Source organism: Manacus candei, unplaced genomic scaffold, assembly GCF_025592945.1.
Source record: "Manacus candei isolate 608988 ecotype Guabito, Panama unplaced genomic scaffold, ASM2559294v1 h1tg000005l, whole genome shotgun sequence".
Classification (NCBI taxonomy): Eukaryota; Metazoa; Chordata; class Aves; order Passeriformes; family Pipridae; genus Manacus; species Manacus candei.
In genome coordinates, this window is record NW_026138053.1 from 12,158,742 (window position 1) to 12,173,312 (window position 14,571).

Here is a 14,571-nt window from a genome sequence, read left to right on the forward strand (position 1 = left end):
TATAAAATGTCTGGATTGCTTGTGCGTTGCACTGTGGGGTTGGGGAGCAAATGAACCATCAGATTTTTCTTATGTCCCAGTGAAATAAGTCTAAAGACATGCTTTTGTAAATCTGGTACACTTTTATTTGAAGGATTAAATACGGATCAGACAATTCTATCAAAGATGTATGTGCATTTCTGCTGAAGGAATTCCGCATTCCTTTCAAATTACAAATAAAACGTACTGACAAAAATATAAATGTTTGTCTTGCGGATGTTTTTGTGATACCTTTCCTTCAATTGCCCTTCTGATTGCTCTATTCTGCATTTGTTTAGTTTCTGATCATTAAATTGTGATGATCTAAAATCAGCTGGCACTTTTTGGTAATATTCAAAATAGACTTTTTCTTTCTAATGCATTATAAGATTTTACTTAGAAACCAGGAAACACCATGTATGGGAAAGCGTAATGTGTTCCAGCAGTGCAGAAACACTTTCTGCTGTCTACTTTTGCAGGTCCGATTTGTGAAGAACGTGACTTCCTGGAAGGAAATGAAGCCAGGATTTTACCATGGCCATATATCTTACCTGGACTTTGCCAAGTACGTTCCCTGGGAGGTTTCCGTGGAGCAGAGTAGGCTCCGACCGGGCTCTCAGTGCCCTCTAGTGGTGAAAGCCTGGGAACTGCAGTTTGGTAAAAATCCACACACTGACATTCCCATGATGGGCGATATTCGGGGTTGATTTTCGCCGTTTGCTCTTGTCTTCTTGCATGACAAAATGTAGCCGAATCTCATTTAAGAAATATTTATATACTGGGATTAGTATTCCGTGTCTGTATTGCAAGCTTGTTGTGCTGAAAATCATGGCTTTTCTCTGAAAGCTGGCAGTTCTGTCTTGGGATTGTCTTCCCATCTGGGGAAGTTTAACATATCTATTCTCAAAAATGTTTCATAATAGGTAATTATGGGTAAATAAAGGGTAATACCACCTACCTCTTAAGTTATGTAGTTCTTCTCTAACGTAGTATCCCTTTACACTTTATCGGAATCTGAAAAGTTATACTTTAAAGTAGTTTTCTGGCTTATAATAATTGATTTCCTGTAAAAAAGCACTGAAATAATTCTTGTGGAGTTAAATCCTGCTACTTCTAAAATTAATTTAAAATAAAATGAGGTAAAAATCCTCCCACTGACTTCAAAGGTTCAGGATCGTATCTGTATTCCCACTTTCATATGTTTCTTTTCTTGTCTTATTTTTGCTTCTGGATCTAAAGCAGTGATCCTTCGTAGCTCAGTCTTATGAAACCTCCCCTTGAACTGACAAGTCAGTTTTGCTTAAGATGCTTACTAGGCAGTGCTTCGTCTTGAATTCGGAGCATGTGGAAAATGGTTTAAAATTGAAAGTGGAATTTTCAGATCTCATTATATTCAACTGCACAAACGATAGTAACCCACTACTTTTACCTCTTGCCGACAGTCAGTCCTCAGTGTTATGTTTCTGTGCATATTAATTATTTAATGAAATTCTTTTTTTGTATGTAGTAATTCCTTTTGTTTAGTCATTCGTTTGAATTATTCATTCTGTCATGTACACTGATTTTTAATTTGAGCTCTTTATTACAAAGAATGAGATGGGGGAGTGAGACCTTCATAGATTCCCTATACAGTGTATTATAGAATAGAAAATGCTAAAAGCTACAGTAGTAGCTGAAAATGACCAATGGCACCAAGTAAAAGCTTGGAGTTTACAAAAAGTAACAGGCAAAAAGTCTTACTTGCAGGTCAATCAATCAAATAAAATATATCGAATTTCATTAGTTTCCTTTCTGCCTTTTTAAAGTTAAAATGCTTCAACATTAATAAATGCTTGAACTGAGTAATAGCTTTCTGGAGCAGCAAAGCTGAATGTTATTTTATTCGTTACTTACTTCATAAAGCTGAAAACATTTTCAGATACTGGAATTTCTAAAACTAAAATAATTATTTTACATCTAGAAAGCATCTAAGCAATTTCAGAGATTTCTTTCATCTGCATCTTCCCTTCAGGACTGTGTTATCCTTGTCTTTGTTGTTTGTTATCCTTTCACCTAAGTGATTTATTTTTTTCCCACAACAGCTTGCTTTCTCATACTTTGGGTTTTCATTATTAAAATAATATCTTGAATACGCTGGTTGTGCTTGGCAAGGCCCACACCTTTAAGGCTGTGAGGTATGTTCTTGTAATGAACATTCTTGTAGTTAAGAAGTGTAAAATATTTCAGAAAAGTCAATGTCTCCTTATACATGAACATCAGACTCAGGTCCTCTGTCAAATATCAGAAGTACCTCTTAAATTATGCTGAATCTTAAAGTACTGGGTTCCGTGGATGACTTGAAGTGTTGAGGACAGGTTAACATAATCCATCCACGTAGAAATTACAGTAACAAAAGTTTAAATTCCCCCCCCTTTTTTTTTTTAATTTCTCATCCACTCTTATTCCTATTTTCTCTGGTAAGTAGTTGGAAAAAAGGTTCTTTGAAAATGCAATTGCCAATTCATTATCATATTTAATAAAGTTGCAGTAGTAAGTGGCTTACGTTACTGTAACTGTAGCTAGTTCTGCAAGCTCATCTGCAAATCCATATGAATGTCCAGTCCAGCACAAGCATTTCTAAGGACTTCAACATCTTTATTTAACCCATGGATACATATTATTTATTGGTTGAGGCTGCTGCTACATCAAATGGTCTGTTACAGCTTTCTCAGCATTTGCAGTAGTCTGTGGAAGGAGACACACGGGCATTCTCGTGCACTTCAGTGGACCTCAAAGAGGGTGCAGTTCAAAGTCTGGACTTTGCATCAAAATGGTTGAAATGTTCACACACTCTGTTTTGCAGACTTTGGGAAGCAGGAGCTGGCATGCAGACAGATGTCAGCAATGCCGCCTTTGAAAGCTCCAGTCTGACTCATTGGTACTCTGCTGGCAACATTGGAGAATCAATTGCTCTTTCTGTAGCCTTTAGCAATTTCTCTGTCTCTAGTGCTGGTCTTTTGCCAAAGTAATGCCTGTTATTTGGGTTTTTTTCTAACTTTCTTCTTTCTGCTGCTTATTCTGTTTCTGTTCTTCAGCTTTTAAACTTAAGATTCCTCATATGCGCAGTATCTGGTAGTAAAGTTTACAGAGTACCCCTCTGACAATAGTGGTACTGCATCTTGAAACTATGAGTGCTCTCTGTTTTAGCTAAGCTAGGAGGCTTGAATGGCCCTCTGTCAATGCAGAACATTTTTCCAGTTTGCATGGGAACAGAACTTTTTTTCCAACTTCTAGCTTTATTTCAGGGTACTTGACACACCTGCAATTTCCATTGTGATATAAACTCTTTAATGTTTGGATACCATAATTATTTGCCACAATGATGTCTCAAATGGAAGAAAAAGTAAAACTGACCTGAATATAGATCATTGAAAGGTAGCATTTGCACAAAACAGTTTTGGTGTTTTAAATCTTTGTCATGTGTCCTATGAGCTTACCACCTGATTTCATCAGGCTTCCTGTTTGTACTACAGTAGATAAAAATTTGCTTAGGGTAAATGTCTAAAGATAAATTTAATATTTTTAGATAGTGAAATTAATATGGTTACAGATACTGTCTGTATGCTTATATTTAATAAGCATAGCCATATACCTTCAACCCAGGTTGATGGGCTCTGAGCTCTGTCTTCCTGCTGTTAATATTTCTGACAACTGGAGAGCTGCCAGGAAAACCACTTGCATCATTGCAAAGCCCAGTTCAGAAGGGCAGGAACTCAGTATCAAACTTCCTCATACTTGTTATAAACACATATGGGGCTGCTAAACTAATGAGGCATTTCTAGAGGCAGGATGGTTGTGTAAACATTTTTAGTATCTATTTGTGTGAAAATATGTAAGTTTTGTTTGTTTCTTTAATAAGAAAAAACTTCTAAAATCATAATCTTAGGCAAACTGAAATTGAACTGACTTTCACATCCATGTAATGCACTGGATATGAGTATGAAAAGAAGTGATCACTAAACTTCCTCTCAGTATCATTTGTTTTGTGTAGAGATTTCAGTTGTGTCAATAGAGGCAGGCTTTTAAGTATTAGATGAGAAGCTTTGATTTTGTCCTTTGAAAGATTTTTTTTTTCCTCTTTTACTTTAGATTTGGTGTTAAAAAGAAACCAATTTACATAAATGTCATAAGAGATCCTATAGAACGACTAGTTTCTTATTATTACTTTCTGCGCTTTGGAGATGATTACAGACCAGGGCTGCGGAGGCGAAAACAGGGGGATAAAAAGGTAAAGTACACTTTATTATACATGTTGTACTTACTAAAGTTAGTGTGAAAACAATTTAAAATATGTCCTGATAAAAGCTGAATCGTTCTTGTATCAGCCTTGGTGATAATGGTGGATTTGGAAGTTATGTTCTCCTCTTCACATCTATAATGGAGCAGAGCGTGACACTGAGTATGTTCTTTGTACCCTTATAAATTCACTTAATCTTGCAATTTGTTAAAAAAATTAAATAAAATTAAAAAATGTTTTAGGTATCCAGAGTTGTAAGTATCAAGTTAAGCTTATCCTCCTATGTAAGAAGGCTACATCCCTTCTCATTGAAGACTGAGACACATTTTTTCAACAAAAGCTGTAGAACTGCTGATGCTTTGGCTTTGTTGTTTATTTTCTTAGAATTAGCAACCCAATTTATTTTATTTTTTAAAAACATAAACATTGCAATGGAATTCTATAAAGAGTCTTTCTGAAAACTATGGAGTGTGATACATACTTTTCTATACTTCCTCTGTCTACCTTAAGTGGCTGTAGGATCAGGTTAGCACATTCAAACATTGACTACTAATACAGTTTTAGAATGGCAACATCATGTAGGCTCCAAAATATATTTACTTCAGAAAGAATCTGTACATCCACTGTCATGGTTTTCAGTAAGACATTTGTTGGGGCATGTTGCTTTGGGTTTTTAAATCAGGAAGAAAAGTAGGGTATTAATTATATGAGTATAGTTTGTCAACCTATAGTTAGAACAGTGTGGAATCCTTTGTAAAATGTAGTGAGATTTTGTACTTTATGGGACCAAATAGTTTTTACAATTTCAGTGATGATATTTTCTTAAGCTGATGCAATTTTTCTGTAATGTTGACAGTTTAGTGTTGCACTGTGTGAATACCAAGAGACGTTGAAAAAATAAGCAAAAATCATACTAAATAGAGCTTAGTCTATAAACACCATAACAACTAATAAATGTGACCAATCATTTTGTGTGCTACCCCCCTTCCAAATAGTGCTTTTTAAATATTGGGAGCACACAGTTTCTCTTTTCTTTTCAGTTGGTAACCAACTGCTCCTGTGTTAATTTAGGGTTTAGCGCCATCTTCAGCTACTGCATTTCATTAATTTGGAGGTGCATTTAACAGCGTAGTTCTAAGGTAACGTTGGAGTTACCCAGTACTCATGATGGATCAGTGCAGAATTTATCTAGAGAATTATGCTAGGAAAAGCATACCAGTGTCTTGTTTTCCTAGTTAAGTTGCATTTTTATCTGTGATGTGTGACATGTACAAGGTATTCTAAACTCAAAGTTCATTGTGAACCCAGGCACCACAATTTATTCCCCGCTTTGACATAGTATCAGTAAATTTATCAGATCATCTCAGAAACTTCACCACAAAATAGAAGCAAATGATGTTGTCCTTTTACTTAACCCCAAATAATTATGCAAACATATTTCTACATGGCTGTTTTGGACAGAAACTTGTAATTATACAGTAGAAACAGTCTAAAAAGTTGTCTATATGATCTCTTATTATTAAATATTTTTTTAATCTATCCTTGATACAAGCCTTATATCTTGATTAGAAATATTATAAGTACTTACTTTATGGTGACACAATAACAATTTACAAATTGTTTCCAATGCAGATAGAGTTCTTATTGTAACCGTGCTCCTGCAGTTGAAACTGTATTGCTACAGCTGTGTATCCATGTAGAGAGCAGTATTGTATGGAATATTCTGTTATGCAGTGAACACCTTCCTTTTAGTTCTTCTCATTGCCAAAACCAAATTAGCCTCTGAAATGATAGTTATTTGTCATAATATTTAAAATATAATAGAACAGTATTTAAAACACAAAATGCACAGTGTTCTATGTTGTAAAGATCCAGCTGTTCCAGTATCACACAATTCCTGATGGCATTTCATGCTGTATCTTTAGTGACTTCTTTTAGAAGGGAAAACAATTATACCCAACACTTATTGACTATCTGTGCTAGTTTTGTCAAATAGCCTTTGCTAAGGTTATATCCAAGGGGTATCAATGTGTATCAGGTAAGATCAACTGTTCATTAGTTGTAACCATAAAAGACTGTCCAAATACTATTTTAATTTAGACAAACAGGTCATCCTAATAATACTGTGAAAGCAAGGCTACTTTTTTTTTCTTTCATATCTTGTGTTTTTCTGTCCCCACTACATTTAGCAACTAGCCAGTTTGAGATGTTTGATATGTATATGAGATTTTAAAGCTCAGCTCAATTTTGTCTTTGTTCCAGACCTTTGATGAATGTGTGGCAGCTGGAGGTTCCGACTGTGCTCCAGAGAAACTTTGGCTTCAAATTCCATTCTTCTGTGGCCACAGCTCTGAATGCTGGTAGGGAGATAGATGTAGCTTGTTAGTCAAGTACATCATTGCTGAAATATAAACTTTAATGAATTTGAATATGTAACACAGTTGGGGAAAGTGTGAGGGACTGGACAGAGTGAAGCAGCGGGTACTTTAGTAATGCGTTTTCTTTTGAAGATGCAATTACTGAAACAGTGTTGCAGTTTTTTAAACAAGCAATATGTTGGAATACCATATCAGCAGTGCTATGAGGGAAAACATATGTTTTCAATTTTAAAAATTATTTTTGCAGATTTGGAGTCTTGACATTTTTTTAATATCGGACTACAGTATCTTTCTTTCCAAATGGAGATATTTTAGTCCAAGCTCCTGAAGTTTCTGGGGAGAATAAAATAATTGAGATCAGAATAAATTTATCTTCTTAAACGTTTATCAGGCATCCAGCAGTCCATGCTACTTAGTAGAAATTGAAACAAAAGCAAATAGTGTCCATCTGTCAATGCAGCATGTTTTATAACAATGGCACATACTTAAAAAAACTCTTTAGCAACCAAAACAAAAATAACATAGATTAATGGAAATATTCTGAGTGATATCAAGGGCAGTTATTCATCAAAGGTACTGTTCTTTCAAACATAAGCAAAGTAAATGGCCACTTGGGAGCTCCCCTTTCAGTGCCTGTTGGTCAGACCTATCTACACTGTGGCCAGGTAGAGAAGGAGAGAAAGGAAGAAGATGCAAAAGGGAAAGTGTGTTCTTATCATACTTCTTATTTCTAATGTGAAAGTGGAGTCCAAGTATTAACACTGAGAAAATGTAAATCCTCCAAAAATTGCCTTAGTAGAGACATTAACCATATACATACATTGGGTATTTTTGTGGAGACTCCTCTTTAAGTAGAGTCACATTTTTAGATAAAAACACAGACGAGAGAAACTGGAAAGGGAAATGAAGTTAGGAATGGTTATAACTTGGAATGAGTCTTGCCTTTCCTATACAAATGTCCTGTTGTGAAGTAATCTCTATCTAGGGACCAAGGATTGTTGGCTGCCATCAGAACTTGCTGTAATTGTTCTCTGTCATTTTAGGAATGTGGGAAGCAGATGGGCTTTGGAACAAGCCAAATACAATCTGATTAATGAATACTTCCTAGTGGGAGTTACTGAAGAGCTTGAAGACTTTATCATGTTATTGGAGGCAGCTTTGCCCCGGTTCTTCAGGGGTGCCACAGAACTGTACCGGACAGGTATTTATATAGTTGATATCCATGGATTCCGTGGATTTTTCATCCTCTTATTGCCTTTTTATTGTGAATTCTTTAAAGTTCGATGAATAGTTTTGAGTCTGTGCCAGTCTTTTGTCTCTCAGCTGGCTCATGCTCCTACAAATGACATAAACTCCTTTTAAAAGATTCTCAGTAATTTGTTTTTAGGGTAACCCAAGTATCTTCCTGCCTTACGCAAATGGTAAATATTTAAGTTTGGGGTAAAGACAGTTGTGTAGGAACACTGCATGTAAAAAAATTTAACAGAACATTTTTTAAGGTCTTGCAGTGGCTTCAGTTTTGTAAAGTGGCTGATGTGGCAGATTTCCATTTCCTCAGAAGCCCTGCTGAAATTAACTGTGCTCAGTGCAGCCTGGCTGGCTGAGCAGTAAGGCCTGAGGGATGCAGACCCAAGTACATGTTTATCTTCCAGGGCTCCTAATAAGACATAATATAGCCAGTAGCTGAGTTTCTAGGGGCTGACCATGCAACTTCTGATGAAGAAAAGGTCCCTCTTAGAGCTTCTGTCTACAAATAGAGGGAAAAAGGGTCTGATGTATAGAGCCTAGATGTGTAGTATTTACAAGTTTATTACAAAACAACAGTTAGCACTTTTTTAGGGAAAATCTTGTCATCATTAGTCATCTTTGTCTCAGGAACTCTGTGCAACAGGGATGTGGCTTATGTATCATTTATGATAAGACTATAGTATCCTATTTAGATGGGAGAATAATGCTTTAAATGCCATTAGTAGGGGTTATATGTTTTGATTAGAAATAGACAGCTGAAATCACATGAAAACAGGATTTTTTTTCTCCTTCATGGAAAGCTAAAGAGGGCTTACACCAGTGCAGTGGTTGTTTTGTTTCTTTTTTTTTTTTTTTTTTGTAGTCTGAATTGAATATAAACATCCCTGGAGGTGTTTAGAAGATGTGTAGATGTGGCACTCAGGGACATGGTTTAGTGGGACTTGGCAGTGTTAGGTTTGTGGCTGAACTCTATGACCTTAAACTTCTTTTCCAACCTAAATGTTTCTGTGACTGTATGAAAGAAGTTCTTGTTCTGCAGTTTCTAAAATTCTTAACATTTGATACCAGATTAAGATCTAAATAATTAATTTTGAAAGACCAATCTCGCTCCAGGTATATTATGTGGAGTAATCTTGTTCCTTAAATGAATGTTTATGCCTTGGGTTTATTAGAGTAAGGAGGAAAAATTGAAAGAACGGATGTAAAATTCATTAACGTTTAGTGAGAGAGACTGCAGTTTTCCAACCCTGCATGTTATGTTGATACATTCTGGATTAAAACCTGTCACTTCTGATGCAGTTTATCAACACACTGAGAGTATAAAACTCTGTAAATAAAAGGACTGTAAACATTTTTTTAAGCATGTGAACTTTAAAGTGAAGTTATTGCTTTCATTTTGCATTTAGGAAAGAAGTCTCATCTTAGGAAAACAACTGAGAAAAAACTTCCCACTAAAGAAACTATTGCCAAGCTACAACAGTCTGAAATCTGGAAAATGGAGAATGAGTTCTATGAATTTGCACTGGAGCAATTTCAGTTTGTCAGAGCACATGCAGTTCGAGAAAAAGATGGAGAATTGTATATTCTGGCTCAAAACTTTTTCTATGAAAAGATTTACCCTAAATCAAACTAAGAACGCTATACTGTTAGATTTATGGACCTAAATCTTTGATCACATCATCATCTTAGTCCTCAGCCATGGAAACTAGATTGCTTGTAGACCTCCAAGACATTTCTTTATATGAGAAAAGTGGGCTGTGGATCACCTCCAGGGCTTTGGATATGGCTGTGTTGGTAATCCAGAAGCAAAAGCTTAATTTCTTTTATCTAACTAATACTTTCAGTGGGAGTCAATATCCTTAACCTGAAGAAATCTACACTGTAATTCGGAGCAATTAATACACAGCAGTTCTATTTGAAAATATAAACACAAAACGCTTCTGTTGATGCTCTTTTTAATTTTCAGAGCAATTTATTTTCATTTATACTTCTGTGAAGAGGAAATCATTTTCCCCAGCTTTCAACATGGAAATTTTGGTTGTATACAGTATGAGTAGTCTTAATAACTGGTTGACATCTGTGCTTTGTTTTTGTGAATCATGTCACATGATATTAATTGGGATGGTTAATCATCTTCTGCTGAGAAATGCTGCTGCTGCTGGAATTGCCCATATTTATATATGTGGTTTTATTAAAAAATTACAACTACTCATTAGTGTTAAAATGTCATTTCCACATTAATATTGTAAAAAGTTCAAGAATCAGAGCAGTGGAGTTTTTTTGTTTTATGTCCACCACCACTGACTGAGGTTGGGAAAACTACAAAGAAATTTGGTATTGTCTGCAGTTCTAGTTGATCCTTACACAGTGGTATAAAAATCATAAATTCAGTAAGTTTCTCCATGGATTCTTTGTAATAATTGTAAACTGAGGTATTGGTGAATCCATATTATGACTCTATTAGTGAGCTGTGGTATGGCTAGGGTTTTCCTACTACTTCAATACTTTTATCTGTAGAATATTTTTACTGAGGTGCTTTATAACATGTTTTAAAGCATTGCATTTACAAAAGGAGTAAAATGCTGTAAATACTGCTTATTTTATGTATTTGGACCAAAAGGTTTAAAGTATCTAGTTTAAAGTGGGATTTTGCACCAGTTCTGTTATGTGTGAAGTGAAAAACATCACATCTATTTCCTGGTTGAGTTAACTGCTGGACATTGCTGAAACACACTTCAGTGACCTCTCTGACTTCAATACTAGAATGTTGTCCAGGGATTCTCTTTGAAGAAATGTAGTCTTCATCCTTTTATTAGGGTAAGAAAACAAGAAGAAAAATGTCGTGTAGTCTGGTTGAGAAAGATGCAGTGAACTTGATTGACATAATTGTATTTATGTAACTGCCTTAGTGACTGTTGTAAATTTGTGAGTTGCCATTATTAACAGTGTGAAACACCTGGTAGATGAAGTAAATTGAAATTTGAGAACAGATGTTTGGGGCCACTGCATTATAGCAAATGGCAGTGGAGAACTGCAAGAAATTGTTTCCTATTGAATTTTCTTAAAGATCTGAGTATTTACACATCTTACACCTGCCTTTTCTTAAAGTGCTTTTCACAGGGTTTGATGGGGGAAGGCACTGAGGAGACAAAGTAAGGAATGGTGGTAAAGATTTAAATTCCTAAGGGATGGTGCTGAAGGCTTAGTTTAAAATTGCAGAGTGGAGTTTCTTTAACCAGCTTGTTCTTGTAACGAAAACAAAGGAAATGGAAAATGGTCTGTGAACTGGATGTCTGCAGCCAAAAGCAACAGCCCAATTACAGAGAGGATAACGAGAGACTATCAAGTACATCTTGCAGTTTCTTTGTTTTCTTAGATTTTTCCCTTCTAATTTTAAAAATAGATCTCTCTTTGTTCTTTCCAAATAATCAGGGAAGTTCCTTCTCATAGCTTACCATTTATATAGCATGAACCATGCATAAGACTTCCTGTTCTAGTTCTTGTCTGTTGACATCAATAATAATGCCAATGTGTTTGGATATAGGATGTGTAGGGTCACACATGAAGACATGTTTCCTAGCTAAAGAAAGGAACTGAGGAATCATACACAAAAAGTAGCTAATGGAGATCTAAAAGTTTTTGTTTAAAAGCAGTAATTTTTCTTGAAATAGAATGAATATTTATAATCCCAGGAAAGATTTCCACTTGGTGATAGTTCTGTGTTAGATTTTATTTTGACTATCTTGTTTTCCCTCAGAATAATTTGGATCAGTTTACCTTCTTGCATATCCTTCAGAATTTTCAGAAGAGACTTCTAAGAGAGCAGAAGAGTTTACTAAGTGAAAATAAAAACTATTCATCCAAGTAATGAAATAGGTATGTAGATAAATGCTTCTGTGTTGACAAGAAAACAATAGGTAAAACTTGTAGTGATTTCAGTAGGGTCTACAGAAACCTCTTCTATTCTGTAAGCAATTTTAAAAGTTGTGTTTCTTTTTTTCCTTCCAGGATTTAGAATTTCTTAATTATGAGTCTTCAATAACAAAAATAATAGAACAATGCAATTTTTTTTTTACTTTTAAAAAGGCAATATATTTTTCATAGTTCATGTAAGAGACCACTTTTTTTTAAATCAGATATCACTTCCTGTTCTTTGCTGTGAACTGACAAGGTTGAGACAAACAAGGAGTGTTTTTTAAAAATGCTAGCTACAGTTGGAGAGGTATTCATTCTAGATGTACTCTGAAAATGTGATCATGTGTAGAACACAGAAGAAACCAAGACTCTACTTTTTTATCTAGTGCAACCATTAAAGTCAACTGTGAACTTTTTAGAATCCTTTGAATTCAGAACTATCAAACTTGGATTTCCTAAAAGGCAGTTTAGGAAAAAGAGCTTTACAGATTTTTAATAATCTGCTCTATTTATCTTCTGTTTGGAAATGAAAAGAATCCAAGTTGTTGCCATTAAAAATATTTTACAGTATGTAAGTATAATTTATCTTATATATTTTCCCTTAATGACTCATAGTGGAAAGCAGCAATAGATGAATTTTTGGTTTTGCAGGTTGTATGATCAGCAAACTACTGTGCAGCCTCCTGAACATGAATCTTTAACGGAAGTCGCTGTACTCCGCAGAGGAGCGAGATTGGCTTTTTGCAAGGCTAAGTTCATTTGAAAGGTGCTGAAATGCTCATATATATATATATGTAGTTGAGAGTAGATTTTGTTACACTGTTCTGTACTTTCTGTACAAAATTACTGCCCAGATTTTGTGCAAAACTGTTGAAATTGTTGCTGTCAGCCCAGTGGCACAAGGTCCAGCTGTGCTGCTGACTACCTACCCAACAGCATGTCTGGAGCACTTGTGATACACTGGACAATGTTGACAGGAGAGCAACGGTGATTTTAGCTCCTTCCCATAATAATTCTGCAGCCATGCAACAAGAATTTCACTCTTATTTAGTTACTGCATCTATAAGCAGACTCAAGGCTAGGGTGCAAGTTGTCCTCTGTGCACATTCCTGTTTGCTCTGGGTGGATTTTCAAGCATGCTCTCTATTATTATGCTGATCATGGCTTAATTTTCAAACAGGCATGAAAATTTATAGTTACAGAATACAGGAGACGAAGAACCAACCCATCCTGATCATTTGAAATGCCTTTTCTGGGTATTTAGTTTTTCTGAAGATAGCTAGCTATTTTTACATTACAGGAACAAACTTTAGCTTATTGATGGTCTCAAAGCACTTCTATTTTAAATCGGGGAAAATTCAGTTATTTTCTGTTATAATTCTGTTAAAATTTTCCATTAAGCTTACCTGCTAAAGGTGTATGTGACAGAAAGGTGTGTGGATGATTCTGTCTGAACTGTGCTGCTTAAGCAGTCAGTGCAAAAGCCTGATTCAAGTGCACTGCCAATTTAGCTCTTCAAAATTAGAGCATGTTTTATGACTACTAGAGATTAAACTTAAGAAAAGTGTAAGGCTGCTTAGTTGGATGGGTGCTTCCTTTACTGTAAGCCTATGCAACTGTGTAACCTTTGCAGCAGTATTTATAGAAAGAGCCCTCTTCCTGAGACTTTTCTGGAGCATAGTTATAAATGTTCATACACTTATACTGTCTGATACTTACATCAGCAGCTTTCCATACCTTCTGTAAAAGAGACAGGTTTGTGAGCATTTCTAATGCAGTACTGAATGTAATTTTGAAAAACATGCATTGTGCACCTTGATTTTTTTTTCTTTTTAAACACATACACAGCTAAATAGTGCCTTTTTTCCTCACAATCCATGTTGAAGATGCTTGCTCCCACTCACCCTCCGTAAACGGATTTGTTTGTGCAATACTATTCCAACTTGAAACCATTTTGTCACGGCTGTTTGAGAAATAATCTCCGTTTTTCCTCACTATGCTGCCAGCTTTCTGTTGTTGAAGTGTTTCAGTTGATTACCTAATGCAAATGCTATAAAATAAAACACCCAGTGGGAAGGGGAAAGAAAAGAAGTCTGGTGTCCTGTCTTAATATTTGCATGTCACATTCACATTGAATGCTTTTTTTCTGGAAGATGTTGTTATGCAGTATTTTGAACTTTGTTGGCAGCTATTGTGATTTTGGAGGGGAGGGGTGAGCTGAAGTGTAGCTTGTCTGTAGTAATTTCATACAGCTATAACCAAGTATATTTATAGGCCTTTAGAATTTGCATTAGGCTCTCTAGGCAGATATGTAATAAGTTTGCAGGGAGTATACACTGTGCTGAAAGTGTCAATGGAAAGTTCCTAATATTAAAGCCAAGATTTGTGAAAACAGGAAAGTGGCATTAAAGCAGTGAATTGATACATGCTTCCCTGCCTGAGGGAACAAATGTCCCGACTGATTGCCTTGGTATGGGAAGACCCTCAGTTACTGCTGTGCTGAGAGTGGTATAAGAACTTGAATGGACTAGAAATGTCATTTGCATTTGTAAGCAAGCACTTAAAACAAGAAAATACAGTGAGCATGGGTATGCTGCTGTTTAGGATTTCTGAGGCCTACTGTAACCACTGCCCTATAAACATCCCTAGCTGTGTGTGCCACAGAGCTGAACTGTCATCTGACCCGGCCGAGTTTCTTAATGTGGTAGTTCCTAAATATTTAGTTATCAGCCTTGA

The 14,571-nt window shown here is 35.7% G+C and overlaps 1 protein-coding gene across 1 annotated transcript in view; it reads left to right on the forward strand.

Annotated features, from left to right (window-relative positions):
- Positions 1-10,132, forward strand: part of HS2ST1 (heparan sulfate 2-O-sulfotransferase 1) — a 73,364-nt gene extending 63,232 nt beyond the window's left edge. The window contains exons 3-7 of the mRNA XM_051808260.1: positions 498-583; positions 4,147-4,285; positions 6,557-6,654; positions 7,716-7,873; positions 9,327-10,132. Coding sequence (XP_051664220.1) covers positions 498-583; positions 4,147-4,285; positions 6,557-6,654; positions 7,716-7,873; positions 9,327-9,553 — 708 coding nt within the window. The 3' untranslated portion in view covers positions 9,554-10,132. The remainder of the gene's footprint in view (positions 1-497; positions 584-4,146; positions 4,286-6,556; positions 6,655-7,715; positions 7,874-9,326) is intronic.
- The last annotated feature ends 4,439 nt before the right edge of the window (positions 10,133-14,571 follow it).